At 40.2% G+C, this 23,939-nt stretch overlaps 2 protein-coding genes and 1 long non-coding RNA gene across 4 annotated transcripts in view; 2 read left to right on the forward strand and 1 right to left on the reverse strand.

The window, feature by feature from the left end:
• ncstn (nicastrin) lies at positions 1-8,548 on the forward strand. The gene is made up of 17 exons (XM_088430473.1): positions 1-129; positions 1,659-1,760; positions 1,836-1,959; positions 2,096-2,217; positions 2,380-2,525; positions 2,613-2,757; positions 2,833-2,945; positions 3,521-3,673; positions 3,763-3,867; positions 3,998-4,075; positions 4,151-4,320; positions 5,512-5,614; positions 5,682-5,780; positions 5,877-5,964; positions 6,750-6,913; positions 6,995-7,210; positions 7,835-8,548. The coding sequence occupies exons 1-17, from the start codon at positions 72-74 to the stop codon at positions 7,955-7,957; spliced, it is 2,109 nt and encodes a 702-aa protein (XP_088286599.1). The 5' UTR covers positions 1-71; the 3' UTR covers positions 7,958-8,548.
• On the reverse strand, positions 8,424-15,406 carry LOC148414709 (uncharacterized). Its single transcript, XR_015867524.1, has 4 exons — positions 15,362-15,406; positions 14,517-14,572; positions 13,177-13,296; positions 8,424-8,517 (listed from the first exon to the last, which is right to left on the reverse strand). It is a non-coding gene; the product is annotated as an uncharacterized LOC148414709 (long non-coding RNA).
• vangl2 (VANGL planar cell polarity protein 2) overlaps positions 9,795-23,939 on the forward strand; it is a 16,577-nt gene continuing 2,432 nt past the window's right edge. Inside the window, exons 1-7 of one of the 2 annotated variants that reach the window (XM_088430479.1) lie at positions 9,795-9,855; positions 19,367-19,722; positions 20,690-20,813; positions 21,109-21,716; positions 22,589-22,722; positions 22,813-22,948; positions 23,066-23,318. In XM_088430479.1, coding sequence (XP_088286605.1) covers positions 19,652-19,722; positions 20,690-20,813; positions 21,109-21,716; positions 22,589-22,722; positions 22,813-22,948; positions 23,066-23,318 — 1,326 coding nt within the window. In that variant the 5' untranslated portion in view covers positions 9,795-9,855; positions 19,367-19,651. Of the gene's footprint in view, positions 9,856-19,366; positions 19,723-20,689; positions 20,814-21,108; positions 21,717-22,588; positions 22,949-23,065; positions 23,319-23,939 lie in introns of both variants that reach the window. The other variant, XM_088430478.1, reaches the window with a different exon arrangement.

Below are 23,939 nucleotides of genomic sequence, written 5' to 3' on the forward strand. Positions count from 1 at the left end.
AATCAAACACCGGAACAAGGACGTTTTTGTCGCAACTTCCTGTTGTGTTGGTCTTATTTCAAACCAGGAAGATGGATTTGCAGTCGAACAAATGGATATGTAACTTTTTTCTTTGTGTATGTTTCATTGGTAAGTTGACACCTGCGCAGCTTTAATTTTGCCGATCTTCATGTTTTTATTCACCTGAGTGTGTTCCCCAGACAAAACGGGTCGCTTCTTCCGACTTCTTTTGTGAGTTAGCTAGCCGTATGCTAGGCTAGTAGCGAATAGACTTCTCAATAGAATTAGCTTTTGTGTAAATTACCTGTTTATTGTTACGTTTAAATGCCACCAATGGTTGGGCCTGCATTCAGCGTCTCGTGAACTTTAAATATCACAAACCGAAAGCGTCTGTGTGTCGAAAGTCTGGATTAGTACTTCTACAATGGGCGTCTGATCTTGAGCGTGACTACTCGTGATTTCCATCCGCCTGGAGCGCAACCGCAGCCTCAAATGACATCCCATCAACAATTGACGTGATCTATCCCAAATTGAACATAATCTCTCACGCAACTATTGTAAAGTGTCCATTTAATCTTGTTCAACCTAAACCGGTATTCCTGATCAGTTCGGCGTGGAAATAATCGCGGAAACACAATTCAAATGTGTTTTTTATTCATTTATTTATTTTTAACCCTATATCTTGATGTGGCTAGGCCAGACCAGTGGTTCTTAACTTTTCATCATCATGACAAATATTTAAATGCAGTAGCGTAGTATTAGGCAGGGGTTTTATTAATAAGGGAATAGCGTATTGTTTAATGTAACAGTATTTTAGCTACCACTAATAACATGCAAAGTTTGAGCAGAAAACAATGCTTAAATGTAGCAAAATGGTGGGAAAAAAGTTTTTACTGAATTAATGACCAGTAGAACACTTGATTGTATAAATGTTTGCTAATGTATTGGTAGTAGTAATGTAGTGATAGTAGTTCCATTCAGTTCGTACCAGCAGTAAAAACGTTAATATTTTGTAACTACATTTTGTTTCATGTACAATGAATGACATTAGAAACATTTTTTCCACTTTGCATCAACTGAAAATGATGTTGCAGATGGTCCAGGTAACAACAAATCACAGCTCATCTCGTGAATGAAAAGCGCCTTACCTTCTAACGCATATACCACCATACCAATAAAAATTAATATTTGGTTACTTCAGCCATCAATGGCAGTGTTTGAGTTAAATTGTCTTTTGTGAAATGCCAGAATAGGTCATGGCAGTATTATTTATTTACAAAAAGTAATGTATTATGTTCATTAATTGTTCACATTCGGCGCAGTTAAAATGGGTCTTTGATGTCTATAGACATCAGTGAACAAATAAACACTCTTGACTAATACTAGAGGAAATTCAGTATTTATTCTTTTGTAATATTGTCATGAAAAGACTTTTTTCTTTTTCAAACAATCCCAAAATTCAGAATATATACTCAATATTTTAGGAAGTCTAGAACTGGTACTCATAGAAATGCTTTTGTGTGAATAAAGTTCTTTAGAAAAGGTCTTTCTCATAAATGGTTTGTTTACTTATTTAGTCATCAAATTAAATATACACACAATCAAAACATTTTACTTTTAAAAATGTCTCAATGAATGGACTAATAATTTTCCCATAGGTGCTGGCTGTACATCAGTGGAAAAGAAGATCTACGTCCACCTCAACTACACAGTCCCGTGTGTCCGGCTGCTCAATGCCACACATCAGATCGGCTGCCAGTGTGAGTAAAGCGTCTGGATGAGTTTAAGGGCATGTTCCACTAGCGTTTTTAATACTTGAATTCATCCTCCACCAGCTTCATTGTCCGGAGACGTGGGGGTGCTCCATGTGCTAGAGTCGGAGGAAAACCTGGACTTTGTGCTGCGCACGGGTCTCCATCCTCCATATATGGTTATCCTGGAGCACCATCTCTTCACCAGGTTTTTTTTTTTTTTTTGCCATTGCGGTAGTAACGCTGATCCATGTTACATGAGGTTTAAGTCTTGCTTGGTGCTTGTTACTGAAAGCTAATTTTCGACAATGTGACCCATTGAATGTTTTCTCTGTGCCCACCAGGTCCATCATGATGAAGCTCAATAACGGCTCCAGCAGGGTCGCGGGTGTGGCCGTCGTGGCACCAAACGCCAATCCGGCAGAGGGCTTCTCTCCGCACGACACGTGTCCCAATGAAAACACAGGTGCTTTTTCTACACTTCCATCTTTACATGGCTTTTTAGCTTCTCTATTTTGTATCTAAAACAGAAAACAATATATTCATTGAAAAAGACTTGTCACATTTCAATAAGCATTAATAAACAAAGTTGTACATGTAATATGTGATGAATATCGTTTCCTTCAAGGCGTGTATTCCGAGAGCTACGACCCGGCCTTGGCCCACTGCAGCACAACGGTGTGGAATCCTTTTGGCAGCGGCTTGTCCTACGAGGAGTTTGATTTCCCCATCTTCTCCCTGAAAGACGACAACGAGACGCTCCTCATCCGGCAGGTAGGCGACGCTTGCGCACGTACATTCGTTCTGCCAATTGAGCTAGAACAATGCCAGTCTGACGTCGAACGGATGCGTCCCTGCCAGTGCTACTTGGACCACAACCGGGCGGCGAACGGCAGCACGCCCCAGTATCCGCTGTGCGCCATGCAGCTCTACTCGCACATGTCGGCCGTCACCAACACGGCCACCTGCATGAGGCGGAACGACATCAACTTCAGCATCACACCGGGTAATCCGTCTTCTCTCCACCCGCGGCTTAGCGTGCCAGACAAAAGCGTCCCCTAACACTTTAGTCTCCGTGTAGAGTACGTTTGCGACCCGCTGGGCGACTTCAACGTTTGGGCCAGCACCAAGCCGCTCAACAACACGGCCAAAGGACACAAGCAGTTCGAAAGTGTCATCATCGCTGCCGCTCGGGTCAGTTACGAACATTACATTGAGATAATCAAACAACTTGGAAATGTTCACACATGCATCTTTATCACTGTTTTTCTGTTTATTTTTGTATGGTAACCCTAAGTACCAGAGTGCATTTGTTTAAAATGACAAGAACACGTTTTTAAAATTAAAAAAAAAAACTTCTATTACAAAAAAATCTTCAAAGGGAAAAAAAAAAAAATAATTAATCCAAAACTTTTTTCTCATTTTTTCTGTTTATATGTTGACACTCGGATAAGAACATAGTTGGATTAAAATAAAGAAAGTACATAAAACAAATATATCTCCATTTAAAAGATCAATAGTTTGATATATATATATATAGACACACACACACACACACACACACACACATGCTTGCTGTCCAGTTAAGAAAAAAAAAACATCTTCCACCCTCAAAATGTCTTTTCATCTAAATATTTTAGTACAAAACAAGAACTTAACACCCCCAAAATTAGAATCTGAAAGGTAAATTAAACCTGGTATTGTTTTACACACGCACAAAATTTGGGGAAATTAAAAACTGGTAACGTCGCTGCTTTCCCCTTGTGCAGCTGGACAGCCGATCGTTTTTCTTCGACATTGCTCCCGGAGCGCAGAGCGCAGCTTCTGGCTTCATCACTTTGCTGGCGGCCGCCCACGCTTTGCGCAACATCACCCAGGAGTCGCCGCCCAACCGCACCATCCTTTACACCTTCTTCCAGGGGGTCCGCATGTTTTTTTTTTTTTTTTCACCCATAATGAATGTATTTATTTATATTGGAAATTAAGGATCGTAATTTTTGTCGGCCTGCAGGAAACCTTTGACTACATTGGCAGTTCTAGGATGGTGTACGACTTGGAAAACCAGCAATTTGTGGTAGACTTGGACAACGTTCACTCTGTGCTGGAAGTTGGACAGGTTTGTTTGAACATGTAATCCGGCATTAAGGTGAATTTGCTTTTGCGCGGTTAACCAAATGTGGATTTAGATTTAGGTTGTAGTAGTCTGAAGATAAAACCAAGAAGTAATTTGAAGGTGTTTCAAACAGGTGGGCCTGCGTGCCGACGCCCGACTATGGCTCCACTCCGATCCCGTCTCCAGGAGGGACAACAGCATCAACGAGGAGGTATGTCCATCTCCCTTCCCGGCTTGACGCATCTCGTAAGACATCCTCAATTCTCCTTCTGTCATTGTGTGTCAGGTGGAGACGTTGGTAGCGAACGTCCAGTCGGCCGTGACAGCTTTGAATGTCTCGGTGCGCGAGCCCAACGTGTCGCGGCCACTGCCTCCCTCGTCCTTTCAGCGGTTCCTGCGATCGCGGCCCATCCCCGGCGTGGTCATCGTGGACCACGAGTCGTCTTTCAGCAACAGGTCAAAAAGGGATTTGGGGAATATGTATGAATTTCAAAAAGACTATTTATGCATTTTCGGCAAGGTTCCAGAACAAAGAAGTTCCATTCCTTGTTGGACAGTCATGGTTTACTTTATTGCGCAGCACTCAATGACCTCGTTTTTAATCTAACCTTATCTTCAACGATAGTAAAACAGAAGTCATTACTTTTGGCCACGTCACCCTAAACTCCATAACCAACATCCTGGGTCCCCTCAGTACCAAAACATGTGCGACCGTTATAAACCTTGGTGTCCTACTGAACAGTGACTTCAAATTTCACAAACATCTAGCTGAGGCTCCTTGCAAGAACTAACATTTATCTTACACAGGCAGATTTGGAGCGTGTTATTCACTGCTTCATTTATCAAGGCTAGATTCGGAAAAGTAATTCTTCTCGCTTTCTTTTATTGTATCTTGAAAGCTGATATCCCTACAGTGCTGTCTTATCTGCGTTTTAGCCCGTGTGTGTTACGCGCTTTAAGTGTTTTTATGTTTCTATTTGCACTTGTATTTGATTGTCCAGCACTTTGGTTGACTCTGATCTTTTTAAATGTGCTTTATAAATGTTTTCTTGACTATGTAGCTTTCAAGAGATACCACACATTTATAACAGTTATAAATATATTTTTATAATATATTATAAAAAGTATCTAAAAAATATATATTATATATTATAAAAATTATATATGTTATATAAAAATAGTAAAAAAAATATATAAAATTATATACTTAATATATTTCTTAATTGTCTGAAAATGTATTTTATTGCTTATATATTTTATGAAAAAAGTAAATCAAATCAAAACTAATCAAAGCATTTCAACTAAGTGAAACGTAGCAAACATGTTCAAAAAAATAATTCACTGAATCTGGAAAAAAAAAGGTTCCAGACTCAAAATGAAACAAAAAACGCCTGTAATGAAGGGGGAAAAAAAAACTGTTTTAACCTTGCTTCCATCATTATGCCAACATCACTAACCAAGCACTTCTCAGAAGCTAATGGTCATGCTAATCTGAGCAGCCAACAAAGCGACATGCAGCTCTGCTTTACATTTTGGCGTTGGCATGACAACTGGGGTGTTGGGGTTGTGGTCGACATGATTTCAGTAGCTTGAAAGTGACTTTGGATCATGTCATTGTCAAATCAGCTTTCCATAAAATCTGCTCAGGTTCTACGAGAGCATGTACGATAACGCCGAATACCTGCGCGTGTCGTACCCGCAGAACATGACCCAAGAGGAGCAGCTGCGGTTTGTCACCGACACGGCCAAGGTGTGCGTCGACGCCGTTGTAAAACCTCCTTTTGTCACTTGTCGTCAAGATTTCATGTGCCTTTCAGGCTCTGGCCGAAGTGGCCACCATGCTCGCTCGAGCTTTGTACAAGCAGGCAGGGGGGGAGCAAGCCCAGCTGAGCGCCATCAACGCCGACGCCCAAATAGTAATGACTCTTGTCCTACTTTGCTTTCTCTGGTGCAGATGAATTGATGGCTTTGTATGCGTTTGCAAACGTCCGTGTTTGTTTTCACTCCCTCAGGTGACTCAGATGCTTTACTCCTTCCTTATCCAATCAAACAACAGCTGGCTGCAGCAGATCGTTCCCGCCGACCTCGCGGGCCACCTAAGTGAGTATTTGGGATAACGTTCAAAATTTTGCAGGACAGATATCTCTCAAATGGATGCCGCGCATGGAAACTAATTGGTCCACTCTATAAGGACCTAAAATAGTATGTTTGAGTTTTCATGGTGAAATAGCACTTGCCCCAATTTCTAACCCCATTTGCAGTTGAGCAGATTAAACAGACCCCGCCCTTTTTTGAAGAACTATTGTTGTAGAAATGTATTGCAATTTTTAGGATAGGCATTTATTTCTCGAACAGATGGCGCCTTCCAATAATTCACCATTGATTGAAGTAGAATATTGTTTATGAATATTATGGGAAAAAACACTTCTGCTCACAAAGGACTCGTCACAAATTCAATCGTTTATCATTTAATAAACTCAATTTCTTTTTGCGGTTGAGCAAAAAACAAAACAAAAAAAACAGCTTTTTTATTGGTGCTGGGATAATGATCAATCATGATTCACCTGTTTGTCATGTGACACAGCTCAAGGAGAGCTGTGATTGGTCGTTACCCCATCCTTCAGCACATGTATCATTTATAGTCGGTAGATTTTTTTTGAAGTATTAATTGTGCATGAAAAGTCATTCTCATCAAAATAATTATAGTTAGATTATCTTTTTATTGCTGAAAATGGCTAATTATTGGGTCTATCCCTTTTTATAAAAAAAAAAGTGCACTCTATTGTCGCACTATTGTCGAGGAACTCTCATCATTAGTAGTTGGGGGATACGGGTTGTGATGTTTGTCAGGATGTGATTTGAAACGTATGCGTTGCGTGCTGCAGAGGACACGGCCACAAACTTCTACGTGGGAGTGGTGCAGCAGCCAAGCGAGCCCACCCACCTGGTACAGCACCTGCTAGCCAACCTGACGGGCAGTGTGGTGAACGTCACCCAGCAGGACTGCCAGAACCAGCGCATGGAAGAGAGCGATACTCAGAGCAAACACGTGAGCGGTGGTCTTGGCGATCGGGGGCGGGTCACCATCAAAAAAAAAAAAAAATTGACGAGCATGGCTCCTCTTCATCAGATGTACACGTACACGTGGGTCCAAGGCGCGCCGGCGCCCAACACCACCCAGAGAGCGGGTTACTGCGTCCGTTCCACAGTGCATCTGTCCAAGGCGTTGTCGCCCGCCTTTGACCCGCTGCGGGAGTTCACCTCTACAAACTACTCCACCTGGACCGAGTCCCGTTGGAAGTCCATCAAGGGCCGAGTCTTCCTGGTGGCCAGTCACGAGCTGGAGGTAGCGACATACCTACATTGCATGTCATGCTCTCAAATCATTTCACAAGCCTAATAAAGTGGCAGTCACCTAGTTAATGGCGGGGTTTCATAAATAAATAAATTAAAATAAAGTAATCAATTCTTTTAGGTAATTAGGAGCTCAAGTAATCGATTACCCTGGGCAATCAAGTGATCGAGTGTCAAAGTTGTTATTTTAGGTAATTAAATACAAAAATAATTCATTACTTTTAGTAATTATTTACCAAAGATTTTTTTTTTAACTTTTAACTAAGGGAAGGCGCTTAGGTACTTAAGTTATTTATGCACTAAAGTAATTGATTTCTCTAGTTCTTTCCTACTTAACTATTTTCAACGCTAGTCATTTTCCGACTGTCCTATTCACCAAAAACCTAATAAATGAACACCCGCGTTTGACTGTCTAAACATTAAAAAAATAACACATATTTGGGATTGACTGAGTTTATCTTCCATACTCAATGAAGCATAATGTTTTTTGCAACTTTTGATTGTCGAGCGCTACTGCCTTTATTTGCCCCACGTTTATTGCCCGATTGCCATTTGTAATCAAAGTGGAATTTTATTTAGCGAGGCAACATTTTCTTTCCGTGTTTCCGCCGACTAGATGTTGACTCTGGGCGTTGGCGTGGGCGTGCTGCTCACCTCCCTGCTGCTCACCTACGTGCTCAGCTCCAAGGCCGACATCCTGTTCAGCTCCCAGAGGGAGGCCGCCAGCGCCACCTACTGACCACATCCACCACCACTACGAGTACTACTATTACTACTACTACATAGACCTGCCTGCAGACCCCGGACCGTGTTGCTTCTATTGAAAAACACACAAGCAGGTAAACGCGCCTCTTGAAGGTTGTTTTAAACCTCAAAATGGCGGCACGTGCGGAGGGGGCGGTCCTCAAAATCGTCTGGTCAGGTACCAGCAGCAGACCTGGGCAATGATGTTCATATTTCTTTTAATTTAACTCTCTTGCTTTTTATCTCCATTTGTACGAGCGATGACAAATATGTGTTGGAGCGTGTGCGTGAAAGCCATTGTCGTGTGCAATACTGTAATCTTTGTTGTAAATAACTGTAATTATCATCAATGATTAAGAAACCACTTTCTCTTGAGCCCAGCTGAACAAAAAAAAAAGTGGCTTTGTAAATGAAAAGTCGATTGCGTATTCTAGAACAAGGATGTGTTTTGCACTGCTTACTTCATTTTGGTTGGGCTTGTTGCTCTTTTGTTGTAGATTCATTATTTCACAATTGTTGACGTCAGCGGCAGGAGTCTTTCATCTGCTGCCATACCTTGATGAGAAAATAAATACTTCTTTTTACACTTTGTGTTTTCTTCAATGCAAAAAGGTGCACATAGCAACAACTAATAGAGTGTAAAATAATTGTAAACATTGATTTTAATTTAGTTGTTTTTTTTAATTAGTAAAGTGTATGTAAATAGCATTTTTCTGTTTGTTTTGTTATTTATACATATAATGGTGAATCGAAATTTTGAATTTATTTTGTGGCGATAAAGCATTTGTGCATGATTTTGTAATTTTAAGTAGGCATGTATCATTGTAAAAGGCGAAGTACCCGGAGACAACACCCAACCTCTGAATTGATGGTTAAATGCTTTTAACACAGTGAATCCAATCCTGACTTGCAGTTACACACCCATTGATTTACGTAATAGCAGATTTTTGTGTGTGTGTGTGAATAGAATTTTTTATTTTAATTGTGCAATCCCTGTTTTTCATAGAAAGTGCTTGTTTGCGTTTTTTTTTCTTGACTGTACACTAAGAAAGAAAACACCACATTTACTCAATTAAAATGAGGCAACTGATTTCAAATATTGATTAGATTTCATATGTGTGATAAAATTGTTTATTTTCTCTCGGTAGTCACTCATTTAGAACATTATATGTTTTCATAAACTTTTTGTTTATGTGTAAAATTCCCCTTTCTATTGGAAATTCGGTGATGGGAATACCAGGTCAGAAATAAAACCCATGCCACATTTTGGTTTTAGCCACAGGTGCGTTTATTCAACCTTCGGTCAAATGAGCTCATTAACCTGCCAGTTAAGCGGAAGCACCGGTGGCTAAAGCAAAACTGTGGCTGGGTTTTTGCTTTGTGGACCTGGTTTTCCCATCTCTTTAAAACTTCTTAAATTAATAATTAAGATTCTCGATTAATCGAAAATTAATTCATAATATTGCCCATAATCTGTTTCCTCGTTGTAATTGAGTAAACATGTACTTCTTTTTAATAGTGTATGGGTTAACAACCATTTATAATGGGGGGGTCAATTCTGCGCAGTTTTGTCCCTCGCGAATAACGAGGGTCCTTAAAAAAATAGAGAGAAATTTTGCTGCACCAACGGGGGTATTTATTTAGCAACAGATATGTTCATTCTGACCAAAGCAACGTACAAATAGAATCTTAAATCTAAATAGAAAAAAAAAAAGTTTTTTGTAGCGCTTAGTTGACGTTTAAACTCGGAGCTAAGCCCCGCCTTTTCCGCCTAACCTCCCAGTGGGAAACCAGGGATGGGCGGGGAAATGGGAGTGAGTGGGGGGGCTTTCACGGCGGATAGGAAAGAAAGTGGAAAGTGAGACAAATAGCTGCATGGACACTCTGCCATAAGTAAGTACTCGTTTTACATTTCAAATGTCTTCAAACGCGAGTGGCCGAGTCATGTCGGTATTGAAGAGTTGATGGAAAGGCTTTTACGAAAGACGAGAAGGCGATAAAGGGGGAGGTTAGCTTCGTCGTGGATGGGCTCAGCAAACAATGGTGGGGAGGACGCGATGGTCGCCTCCTTTCTTTTTTTTTTTCTCCCCCACTTGTTTCAAACCGTAGGCAAGCAATATTAAGAAGGTTGCATGTTGGTCTCCCCCGTGGAGGGCCACGTAAGCTTCCACTTTTTTTTAAAGCCGGGAATGAAGCGACAAAGACGGTTTGGAAGAGGGGGGGGTGAAGTCAGAATTGGGCCGACGCTGAAGGACAGTTTGGCCGTAGAAGTCATTCATTTAGCTGGGAGGGGAGCAAACATTTCGGGGTGTAAAGTCCATTGTCTTTTCTCCACAAAAGACCTACATTACTTTTTTTTTTTCAACTCTTATTTTCCCTGTGTGTTTGTATGCTAAAATGTTTGGGGGAAAGGCGTTAAACGTTTGAACCGGCCTAGCAGCATTTGGACAACTGTAAAGTGTCTTGAGTCCCAAATTCCACTAGACTAGACAATTCATTTGATGGCGTTTCCGCGCGCTATAAAAAGTGTTTAAACTACATTTCCTTAAGACCCCCGCCCCCATGTGAATTTACTTTTAAAATATTTAATAAAATAATTTAAAAGCGTCTTAATGGAAGCTTGGTGATGCCAACCACATACGCGTTTTACCCATTGTATTTTAAGCAATAATTAGTTTATCTCCCAGTCAGAATATTTTCGGTTATTTTACTTTGTGTTGGTTTTAATACACAGATTTAAAAATGTGTATTTTAAAATCGTATGTTTGACGTTTTCTGCTCTTGTGCGTTTTGCTTGAGTTTGAACTGGGTAATTGATGCGTTAATTAGGGATGTTCAGATCTCGATCACGTGATCGGAAATCGGCTCCATCACAACATTTATAGTTGATCGGAGTTCGGAAATTTTACTTTACTAAGATTCTAGAATTCTAGAAAATTACAAATGTCGAAAGAAATGTTACCAAAATGAAGAAAATTGTGTACTATGTGCAACTTGTCAACAAAAACAGCTAAAGTCAACATAACCAACTAACTGTGAGAGTGTTTAATGTTTTAGGCTTCTTGATTAAACTGCTTCGCTCCCAAAATAAAAAACTTTTTTTCGATTTATAAATAATTACAAAAAAATATAAAAAAAGACAATGTGTAGTTTTTTCTGTCCATAATACATTGCCATGGTGTGATTTTTATTTTTGTTAAGCCTCAAAATCAGGTGCAAAAAAGTGACTTCCCTGAATTAACTGTATTGTTGCATGTTTTTTAGTTTGTTGAAATGTGTGGTTTTTGTTGTTGCCAATGTAGTATTTTTGTTGTTTCTGGGCAAAAAGTTTTGTTTTTTGCCATATTGTGCGTAACATGTGACACCTCTAAAATTATATAATACCTAATGTTTTTTATTTTTGACTTCAGTAGTGTTTGTATATACATGATGTTTTAAGTTGTTTTAGTGTGTCTTAGGTTTAAAAAACATACTCTACATGCTTTTGACCTTTTGTTAATTTTACATTGGGCCTGTTTGCATAGCATTTTGTTTTTTCTTGTTGAGTTTTTGCATTTTTAATAGTAGTATATTTTACACTTTAGCTCGATTTTTCAGTTTTGGCTTCCTTTTGTATTGTATATTTAATGTTTCTTATTTTTTCTTTTTAATTACAATAAGATGGACTGATAAGATGGGATTATTGTTTTTACCCACTGTGTGCATATGATCAGATTCTGAGGATATTTAAAGATTTTACCTTAGCATTACTTTTTAATGAAATAGTTTGTTTTGCTTCCCCCCCCCCCCCCCCCCCCCCCCCCCCCCCCCTAACACTGGAACTATTTTTACCACGATAAGCTGAAGTAATTCCATTTCCTTTGAAGTGTCTCCAAAGCAGAGTGAAGTTTTCTAAATCCTGGTAGACGTTTGTAAAGCAGGCACTTGCAGACAAAACTAAGCCAATGAAAGTCTCCTGCATGGAGCTAATAAAACGGGAGAGCTATGCAAGCTTGTGTATTGTTGATATTTACAGACTTGTCTTTCAGTTGAGCAGCAGTAAATGTTACTGAGGGTTAACATCATAGCATGGGGTGTGTGTGTGTGTGTGTGGGGGGGGGGGGGGGGGGGGGGGGGGGGTGGGGGGGGGGGTGTTAATTGAAAATATTGTATTTGCTATTACCGGACACATTCTTAATGATGATTGTAACTACAGTATTTACAAATGTCTTAATCTTAATAATCTCAAACCGCTAGAAACTTAGGGCAGTCACTCGAATATTTTTAGAATTGATTATTGTATCGATTATTGCTTGCATACATTTTAATGTTGCAGTGAGGTGTATTGCAAAACCATTATTTCCCCAACTAAAGTTACTCAAGCAGTTACTGTTTGTTTATGATGTTTTCTTTACTCCAACTCTCCTGATTCAAATGATAAGTTCAGTACCAAGCTCAGCAGAAGCACAATAACGATCCTGGTCATCTGAATTAGGTGTGTTGGAGGACAGAAATATCAAAAACATTCAGGATTGCGGCCCTTGCGGACTGGATTTCGACACCCTCGATTTTAGTGAAAAATAAACAATAGCTAAACAACATGAAGGAAATGCCACACCAGAGGGATTGGTGTTGTACACAGCAAAACCTTTGAAACGGATTCAGTTACTTTTCCAACGTAAAAGCAGATGTTTGCAAATGGGAGCAATGATCAGACCGCTTTCATGAAAGGGAATAATAACAGACATCTTTTTTTGGTCACATTTAGATTGAAGTTTATATTGTTCTGTGAAATTGATCTAATTTTTTATGAACAAAAATTAATAGAACTTTACAACCATGTACAAATATGCGTTGGACGACTGTATAGCATCTTTTTTTAAACATGTCTGTTAGTTAAATTTCAATAAATCGATGAGTTTCTGCTGATCGTTCCGAACTCCCGTCTCCACGCCCGTGTTACATTATAGCAACAACGGTGCCTCTATAAATTCCGGTATTTTATTGAGTGATGTAAATGTATATCGCTCGGGCGTACCTAATGAAATGGCCATTGCGTACGCACGAATGCTGGCGTTTGCTAGCCTTGTGTGCAAGTAGGGGCTGACAGTAGCAGTTGTTTCTTGGTTTGCTGATGTTGTGTTGGGAAACCATGGCTGTTGGTGGTCTTGTGTGTGTGTGTGCATGTGTGTGTGTGCATGCATGCATGCATGGTTTGTGTGTGCGCGTATTTACACAGTTGGTTGTGGAAGCCCTCAAACGGCCACAGGATGAATCTGAGCGGCCGTACTCCCAGAATGCTTCGCTGCAGGGGCAGCTGCCTTCTCGAAATGTTCGATTCCTCAGCGGATGTGTCTTGTGACAAGGGACGAAAAGCCTAATTGCCATAATTAGCATTCCAGGCAAGACGATGACATAAACTCCTTGCATTTCTCATAGTCAACATTTGGAGTTTCTTCTACTTCAATCAATCGGTCATCGTTTCTCGACCTCGACATAGCGGATGTCTTGCAAATTTTTAGATTTGCAGTTGGAACGTGATCCCTATCGATTTGACACCGAATAAAGATTTCTTATATTAGAATCGTTTTAAAATCGTTAAAGTCCAGAACGATTGAATAGTATGAAAAGACAACCCAACAAACATTAATTTACAAGTTTATTTTTCTGGCAAAAATATCGAATGCTGATTTAAAATCAGCTTTAATAAAAAAAATAAAAAAAAAACTGGTTGCTTGGGTGCAAGTTGCTCAAAGGGATTATTAAGCCATTGTATTTATTTAGCCATATTTTGTCTAATTAATTAGGTACCTATATTACTTTTCATTTACAACAAATACCTTTAAAAACATTTTGACATTTTTCTTTTTGATCACATGTGCTTAAGGCTCGGCTAGCAGCCAATCATGGCCCACGTTTTGGCCATCATATGTTCATAAGCTGAACCGTGATTGGTCGTTACCAGTCTTCATCACATGTGATGTAATTGTAAGTTGACAGCAAATGGCAAAAGGTGTTTTTAAAAGTATTAATTGCAGGTGAAAAATAAAATCACAATTTAAGTCATTCAATCCCAATGATGTAATTTACGTTTTTAAGAGTCTCATCATAGAAATCTCTCATATTTTTTCCAAAATATTTTCTAGCGTTAAGCCAAATGAGTGTCTAAAATTGGCTGGATAATTATCGACAATGTAACTCTACTATAATTTTCTCCACAACAACTCTTAAATGGAAGTCTTCGAAAGTGCATTTGACGTGCAGTCCATTCATGATTTTACAGTAAACATTGCGGTTGTGTTCGTAAATTACCTTAAGAGCTTCTTCTTTTTTTTGAGTGTCTGAAAGCACTTTTATGGGCTTCGCCGTTACATCCTTTGTAATAATTCATCCTGTGCATTATGGTGGTTTGTCGGGAGACTCTTGGGGACAGTTTTGGCGGTCGGCTAGAGTTTCATCGTCCTGAGTGTATTTTTATGATCCGGTTGCGCCGGGACATTTAGTTTTTAAAATAAACGTTCTTTGAAGACTGTTTCATGCACTTGTGGCGTTCACAGATAGAGTTGACTTCTTACCAAGTAGGACACCGGCTCGTAAAGGCAATCTGATCCACGCCACCACTGGACCACACCTGTTTGGATCAAATGTTCCGCCATGTTCTCACAGACAGTCTTGCACAATAGTGTCACAATAGTAGCTTTCCGCTATTGTTTTAGCTTGTTTACAGCCCAAAGTGTGCTCAATTGTCTCAAATTACTGAAGATACAGTGCTTGGGTTCGACTTGGGCTGATAAGTGGTTTGATGCTCTATCGTGGTTTTAAAAAGTCGAGGTTTCAGTTAGAGCCGGGCAATAATTGACATTTTTTTGATCAGTTTGTCATTTTAATACTTGAAGTCTTGAGCATTAGTGTAAGTAGCAAAATTACGGGTGGTTCACAAGTCATGTTAACAATAGCTGCAAATCGACTCAGTCGGACCCTTTTTTACTCAAACGCTTGAAAGTAAATGAATATATAAATAGTGCACCCCCGCCATGTGAAATTAATCCGTTTGGAAGTTGGTCTCATAAGGCAAAATCATAGTATGCGGGCAGTAGAAACCTATGCTAATTAGCTAACACGTGCAAAACCCGTGGTAAAAACATCACAATTTTATCTACATATTAAAAATTAGTATCAAAACAGTGTAGTAAGTACTAGTTATATATAATATACATGTATGTAATTAAATATCATCATCATTGCTATTCCCTAGCAAGGGTATCGCTGCGTGCGTGTGCCCTCTTCGAATTTCTTGATAATCTCTAGCTTCGTTTCCATAGTGATCATCTTCTTACTTCTCCCTTTAACATCATTAGCAATCTTGGGCCCCATGGCTAACCAATTCAAATTTGAATTAAGCACTAAAATGTATACTCACACGAGAGCAAGTCTTTAGCATATCGGCATCTCAGTGACACGTGACATCAACCAATAGCAGACGAGTATCTTGACGACGTATACAGTGACGCATATATTGACGTATAAGCGTGGTATGATTTATAGTTATACGCGTGCACACATGTAATTGTTGTCGATGCCGTAAAGCGGGAAAAATGCCGTAACAACGTCTTTGGTATTGAATAAGTTGTGACGTTGAAGCAAGTTATGCACACGCATAACATGAATGTTGTGTTCATGTTAAAACAGGTTTTAAATGAGTTTAAAATATCATTGCCTTAATATTTTCCGTAGGACTTATTTTTCAATAAATCAAACCTTTAAATATTTGTTGGGTTTATTATTTCCATTAAAATCGAGAATGACTGGTGAAAATCGAGATTTGTTTACATTATCATTGTTGAACATTTTGCTCAGGATACTGGACAGACATTAGAGGAAGAATGTCAATGTTCATGTATGGCTTGGTACACGGCACGTTTTTTTTATGTACCAGATATTCAAGTTTTTGTTTAAAAAATGAAAGATTGTGAGCTATAATTTTAGTGCCGCCATAGTTTTGCTCACATTTGTGATAGCGTCAGAATTTAATTTGTGCTCCTGCTTTTGGTCGGACAAAATCCAGTTCTGTCTCAATACTGTGGTACCTTGAGTTGCAAATTTGATTTGTACACATGAGTAATATTTTTTTATTTTTTCCAAAATGATCTGTATCATTGACAAAAGATCATGTTAACAAATTTTTCACAAATGCAGCGTCTTCAAAGATCTACTAGCGAGATAGCTCCCTAAATATTTTATTTATAGCAAATTGGTGATGTAATTCAGGCTTCCGTCATCTCTAAGTCCACTAAGAGAGGCTGAAAATGTTCCGTTGATTTCCTGTCCTCTTGATGTTTCCACTTTAGTATAGAGCTTGGTCCCCCACTCATATGCCGTCCACATGCGTCTCATTATGTTAGCGGCGTGACGTCATGATAACCAGAACGGTTTGAGGGGTCAATGCCCAAATGCTGAACGTGAGATGTCTGCAACGAGAAAGGCCAGTTCGGCGGTCATGTGGAAATTCACTTGAAATTGCTTGAGAGTGAGCTAGCCTCTTGTCGCAAATGTTCCATTGTCCAAAAGCGCAAACATCACCTGATGCGCTACAAATTGAATTTTGCCTCCCACTTGTTGGTGGTGAACTTTTTTTTTAACCAAGAAAACCAGCATTCTTTAGTCTTGTGCTTTATTTAAAAAAAAAATAAAAAAATCATCACGATTATTTTGGTCAATATTGAAATCACGATTAATCATCATATTTGGTCAAATGTCTATTTATTGCCTTTTTTTTAAAACAAGCAATATATAAACAAGGCTTGAAGGCTTGATACTTACGAATAATAATAATAAACTAAAATAAATAAAGTAAATAATCAGATTGGTCAATTGACAGCTAGGACTGTATATATTAGGAATAAGGTGAGAAACTCAACACCATTTCACACTGGTAAATAATAGGGTGAGAAAAGCAGAGGTTTTTGTCATGCAAACATGTTTGCAAACATGAAACATTGCCCCCTGTTGGTAAGATGACAAAGTGCGTGATTTGACATGTAGGGTTATGCTTAAATCAAGTTTTTTAAATGTTAATATCGCCGAGGATCAGATAATCGTGGCAACCAATATTGTGATCGCGATTAAAATGTGATTAATTGTGCTGCCTTAGTAGAATGTAAAGAACTAAACATTTTGTTGAGAAATTTATTTCCTTATAAAATATTGACAAACATGAAGGCGGTCACCACTGCTCACTATTTTACAATAATATTCATTTTTCACACAGGAACATATGCATAAAAATATTGTTATATTCTCTGGCTGCATTCTACAGTACATTTCTAGAGTAGATTTGACTTTAAAATGACTGGCTTCAACCCCAATCTCAAATTTACACTTGGATTTACTCTGAATACTTAACCGTTACTCCATAAATGTTACTCTCTTCAGACTGGGTCAAAATGTAGTGTGTTTTGCATCCAATATACTCAATGAAATTTACTGTGTCCATGTGTTGCTTCACCGTTTGTGTTCGAATGTTTACAGTCCTATGCATTATTGCTTAGAAGTGATAGAACAATATGTTGGTTTTTTTTTTTTATTTTGTTATTGTTTACACAAGTGTACAACACCTTTTATACGGCTAATAAAGCCGTGCCAAATAAAATTAAAATGAATTAGAATGAATCTCTTAAAGTTAACAGAAATTTTAAATAAGTAGTTTCCTCAAAATAACGCAGTTTGAATTTTATGTATTATTGATGAACAGATTTTCAAAAAAGGGCAATGCTCATATTCGTCAAATGCCTAAGGTTGGCGGCGATAATTGGCCGGGCCAATGATTAACCAAATTTGTTAGCATTAAGCTAGCAGACATGCGTTGCTATATTGCTGATTTTCTCCTTTGGCACGCTGCAAAAAATGTGATCCACTTATGCTGATCCAAGACATTGACCATGTGTGATCGTGTTTCAGTATTTGACTGGACAGAAAGTAAATTTCAATAACTTAAAGTAATATCAAGACGCCACTGGAGTGTTATAGCGGTGCTTGGTTCCTCCCAAAAGGCCAATGGACATCGCTCCATGGGCCACGCCCACCTTTCATCCACTAACCGGCGTATGACAGGATGGCATCCATCACGGCCGCCCTTCTATTTTGGTCTATTTTGTGTGCGCGGCGTAGCGGAGGGCGGCTTGAGGTCATGTCGCCGCGGCAACAGTCAACCTCCGCCCCCTCCACCCCTCCTCCTTTCATCGCCATGGCAGTGGCGGGGCCAGGTTTCCACAGGGACGGGCGACGCCGCGGAGGGAATGCGAGACGGAAGGGGGAGAGGCCCAACAAGTTTTGTTGCGAAAACGGCGTAATCCAATATGGCTGCCATTGTTTCGGCACTAGCGCCGGCATCACGAGATGACTGAGCGCCGCCAGGAGCGTTTTGCCAAGTGCGTGTTGCCAAAAGAAGGTTTTACTGGGTTAATGTGCCACAACGCTCACTTTGATTCCCACGCAGGGGGTGATGAGAGACGTGCTTTTACTTCACCAGGTCCCCCTGGTGGCCATTTTACTTTTTTTCTTTTTGCTATGTGCCACGTGATGCTGATCATATGTCTTCTAGAAATATTTGGCAGTTATTATACTTTCTTGACTGCATTATTTTTAGTCTTTTTTTGAGATAGGCCAATCTGTTTTTCTTTTCAACACTGATGCTGATCATCAGTTGTCAAGGAGGACAATGACTGATACTTAGAGCTGATATTTTCAGCAAAAGGGAAAATATAGTCTTAAAAAAATACAAACTCTATTGATTGGATTATTTCATGGATTAGTTCTAGTTGTTTAGTTTGAGTTGTTACACGGCAACTGTAGACAATACTAGTATAGCCCCCTTGTGCCCATTTTATGATTTGAAACTAAAGGCACACGTTTGTTTTTTGCAGGTATTCTACAGTTGTTGAAAAAGATAATAGAAAATTGACATTAATTTTGAGTAGTCTTAAAGGAAATCACTATAATATATTTCTATATTATATATAGATATAATCTTTAAGATTATATGTATATACATTTTTGTTTAGTTTTATTTTGGGGTCATTTTATGGACTCAAAAGTACCAGTGATATTGACATTGACATTTAGTACCAGTGACTTCTTAAGAATGATACCAGTAAGAGTATTCAGTCTGGGGAAAAACATATTATGAATGGTATGTTACTCGAGAGCAGGCTGCTTTTATTTTATTTTTTTATATTTCTATTGTACTTGGTGGCTGGTACCGTAAAAACTGTCACTAATATGTGCATTTCATTTGTAGGTTTTTTTTTCTTTTGTGGAAGCTGGATGCATTAAACAAAACTTCGATTACATTGACTATTTCACAGATTTTTTTTTTTGTATTGGACATAATGGCAGTTAGTTTAATAGTTGTGGATTTCTCTTTCAGATCCCGGCCGCCTGTGCTCTCCCCGCCTCGACTCTCCTACCCGCCATCCTCTCCCGCCCCTCTTCCTCTCCCCCCGCCCCCCTCGCCCGCCGCCTCGCCTTCTCCCACGGCCCCCCTCCCTCGGCCAAGATAGATTCCCTCAGGAGCAAGGTTGACCTGCTCAAGCTGCCGCTTGCCCTCTCCACCAAGTCCATCTCCGAGCGCAAGGGCCAGCTGGGCGGCGGCACGGGCGGAGGAGGAGGAGGAAGCGGGGCTCGCAAAGCCCGCTCGCCGCCCGCCCGAGACATGGACAACGAGTCGCAGTACTCGGGCTACTCGTACAAGTCCTCCCACTCCCGGAGCTCCCGCAAGCACAGGTGCTTTTGCCTTTCAAGTCCTTGCATCTTCTCCGATACCTTTTCAACGCCGCGTCCTTTATGCCAAACTATGTTCCACTATTGGTTGTGGGTGTCGCGATACAACTTCATTTTTTCCTGGTTCTCCACTGATACTGATATCAGCAGGAATAGTATGAAATGTTAAAGAGACTAGATAAAGTAATACTATCAAAAAAAAAGCACAAATCAGCAATAGTAAGTATTAGAAAATGTGAAGGCCCGACTGGTTTATCAGCTGATTGTTGCCCTTCAAACATGGGCCAAAAATCAGCCCAAATGCCAAAATTTTCTTACCTTTATCTACCCCAACGTTTTATAGCAGTTGTATACAAGTAACACCGCTGTCATTATTTATTACACATAAACCTAAAACAGTCTTGTATCCCTAAATGTATATCATGATATTTGTTGGTGAGCTCTTTCTGCGGACATGTCGTTCAAAACAAAGCAAATCTTCATTTTGACAAGCTATGATTAGATGAGCAATGCGAGGAAGCTGTGCAAAGAATTGACCTGAATGTTATTACTATCCACACATACCAGTCAGTTCGTTGAAAAAAAAAAAAGTAAAAATCATAAAATACATAATGCATGAAATGACTTAATTATTTAACAATATGTATTGCAGTTGGCGCGGAATAGATACCAGGCCAGCCTTTATTGTTGTCGTTTTTAAAAATAGTCTGTAATGGGATTGGGTTTTTTTTTTTTTTTTTGACAAAAATCAGCCTAAAAATAAAACACATTGACAGGCCCTAGAAAATATTAGCCATTTTCTCCAAAAACGTGAGAATGCAGCAATGCAACAAAGGGTTATCTACCATTTTCAAAACATATTGTTGGGTTCTACTGGTTGCAGTATGTACTTACTTGTAACTCAAACTATAGTGCAAAATTGGGCTCCAGTCATCAATGTTGTCATGGAGTGTCCCTTTTTTTTCGGCAGGGATCGGAGGGACCGACATCGCTCCAAAAGCAGAGACGGCAGCAGTCGCGGAGACAAATCGGTGACCATTCAGACCCCCGGGGAGCCGCTGCTCGACGCGGAGTCCACTCGTGGAGATGAACGGGTCAGTGGAAAAAAAAAATACTCTGGTTTTCATCTTGCCTACGTATTCAAAGGGATACTTCACTCATTCAACCAATTGAATCAATAAAAAGCTAAGTTTGTTTTTCATGTACAGTTTATAATAGATATATAATTTGTCTCAGGTAACAACCATGGCTAAGCTGTTGTCTCGGTTCGGTCGCGTGACATCTGCTGTGATCGTCTTAAGTTTTTAACATTTTTAAACGTTGAATCCAACAGGAAATCTAGTCTATATAGGCACGTATTTTTTATTTTTTGGCGTTCTTGCCGGTCAGGACGACAACTGGGGCGAGACCACCACGGTGGTGACGGGAACGTCGGAGCACAGCATCTCCAACGAGGACCTTAGCCGAGCGTGCAAGGACCTGGAGGAGTCGACGCCCCCGGAGTGCAAGCGCTTCCTGGGCCCGGTGCTGGGCGGCTGCCTGAGCCTGCTGGCGCTGGTGACGCCGCTGGCCTTCCTGGCGCTGCCGCAGGCGCTGTGGCGCGATGCGCTGGAGCCGTGCGGCACGCCCTGCGAGGGCCTCTACGTCTCGCTGGCCTTCAAGCTGCTAGTGCTGCTCATCTCCTCGTGGGCGCTGTTCCTGCGCCCGCCGCGGGCCACCCTGCCGCGCTTCTTCGTCTTCCGCTGCCTGCTGATGGTGCTGGTCTTCCTCTTCGTGGCGTCCTATTGGCTCTTCTACGGCGTGCGCGTGCTGGAGCCCCGCGAGCGCGACTACCGGGGCATAGTGGAGTATGCCGCCTCGCTGGTGGACGCGCTGCTCTTCATCCAGTACCTGGCGCTGGTGCTGCTGGAGGTGCGCCACCTGCAGCCCGCCTTCTGCCTCAAAGTGGTGCGCAGCACCGACGGCGCCAGTCGCTTCTACAACGTGGGCCACCTCAGGTGAGTGCCCTGTCCCTGTTTTCAATCGTTTTTGTTGTACTGTATCATTTTTCATTTATTTGTGTGTTGTTTGTTTTCTTCCGTTTATTTATCATACTCTATGTATTTAGTTTTTTTTTTTTTTTTTTTAAATATGTTCTATTTGTTTTGTTTTTCTAATACTTTTGCGTCTTTTCTTCAATTTTTATTTTTGACACTGCCTCTCTTCCTTTTTTTGTCATTTATTAAACGTTTTCCAATGTTTTTTTTCGTTTTTGTGTGTTTTTTCTATTCTGTTTTTTATACTTTTTTAGTTTGTTTATTGTATACATTTTTACGTGCTATTTGGTTTGTTAAATTGTATGTCTTTTTTTAAATTACTTTTTAGTTGTTTTTCTTTGTTCGTTTTTTTCCATTTTATAATTTTTTTGTAATGTTCAAACATTTGTAGAACGGAAGCAAATATTCATACACAAAAAAATAAATTAATCTGAAATAGTGAGCTTACAAAATGTGACCCGCGTTACAGCACGGAACACAGTATTATTGTTTGCTACTTATATTGAGAAGTTAGTACCCGGGTCAGTCTTCACATAAATGAAACTTGAAAAATAATATTAATAGAATTATACTTGTTCAATCAATATTTGAACAAATCTTTTCTTTCAGAAGTGTGGATCAAACCGATACAATAATCAATTCCCAAGAAGTAGCTCTCAGTTTTGGAAAGTTGGCTGACCCCCTAGTTTCGATTCATTCAGGTAGACAAAGATATGCGAGTAATTCCAAGCCTTGCTCGTTTTATGGGATTCCACAGGGTTCAATTTTAGGTCCTCTTTATATTTGCTTTTGCATTTTGAGAAAATGGGAACATTTTCCACTGTGTCTTGTAGTATCCAGCGGGCTGCCGTGTGGGTTTTGGACCACTACTACACTGACTTCCCCGTCTACAATCCCGCCTTGGTCAACCTGCCAAAGTCCATTCTGTCCAAGAAGATGACTGGCTTCAAAGTCTACTCCCTGGATGGTAAGCAGCATTTCATGAAGAAATCAAACCTGTCTCTTTTGAGTTTTGAAAAACAGCGTTTAAAAATTATTCAAAAACATTCTGGCGCAGAAAACCCTGCCAATAATTCGACGGGCCAGTCTCGCGCCATGATCGCCGCTGCCGCCAGGAGGCGAGACAACTCCCACAACGAGTTCTACTACGAGGAGGCTGAGATGGACCGCCGGATCCGCAAGCGCAAGGCCAGGTAGAGAGACGCCTTGGTTCTCATGTTTTTGGGACGGGTGGGGTGACAATCTAGTAGCTAGTGTAGCTTCGCCGTGGCAAAAGGACACGAAAGTCAAAGTCCCCGAAATGTGTGAAGGCTGGTGGTGGCTGTGGAGGAGGCGTTCACGCACATCAAGCGGCTAAACGAGGAGGAGGCGGCGGCGTCCGGCACGTCCCCCAAGCACCCCCGCGAGGTGATGGACCCCCGCGAGGCGGCCCAGGCCATCTTCGCCCCCATGGCGCGGGCCATGCAGAAGTACTTGAGGACCACGCGCCAGCAGGCCTTCCACAGCATGGAGAGCATCCTCACGCATCTGCAGTTCTGCATCACGCACAACATGACGCCCAAGGTCACAAAATCTACAATCACAATCATTTCCATATCGAATTCCAACATTATCATTCTGACTTTAATGAAAATTCTGACTTTGTTCTCAATATTCATTATCAGTAAGAATTCTCACATTGAAGTAAGATTTCATTTTTTTCCTCAGAATAAGACAGATTTTAAAAATCCTGACAATATAGTGTGAATTCTAACTTTAGTCTCAGAGTTTCGACTTTATATAGAGGATTATGACTAATCTGGCTTTGTTCTCAAGATATCGTCAGAATTTTGACGTTATTCTATGTAGTCTCAATTTTAATGTTAGAATTCTGACTTTATTCTTAGAATGTAAAAATTCTGACTTCTCGTAATTATCACTCTGAAGTGAGAGATTCTTTATCAGAATTCGGAGCCTAAACATCAATACTCTGAGTATGGTTTAAAGTGAGAATTCGAGAGACTGTTCTCAAAATCCTTGGTGTTTGAATTCACACGTTAATCTCAATTCGGAGTTTAAAGTGAGAATTTTTCCTTTATTCTCAAAATTACGGCTGACATAATCAAAATTTTGGGTTTGAATTGGAAATTCTGACTTGATTCTCAGAAGAAGTCTGAGAGGCCAAAGGCCAAATTTTGACTTTGA

Source organism: Hippichthys cyanospilos, chromosome 12 (assembly GCF_059441005.1).
Source record: "Hippichthys cyanospilos isolate Australia breed blue-spotted pipefish chromosome 12, RoL_Hcya_1.0, whole genome shotgun sequence".
Taxonomy (NCBI): Eukaryota; Metazoa; Chordata; class Actinopteri; order Syngnathiformes; family Syngnathidae; genus Hippichthys; species Hippichthys cyanospilos.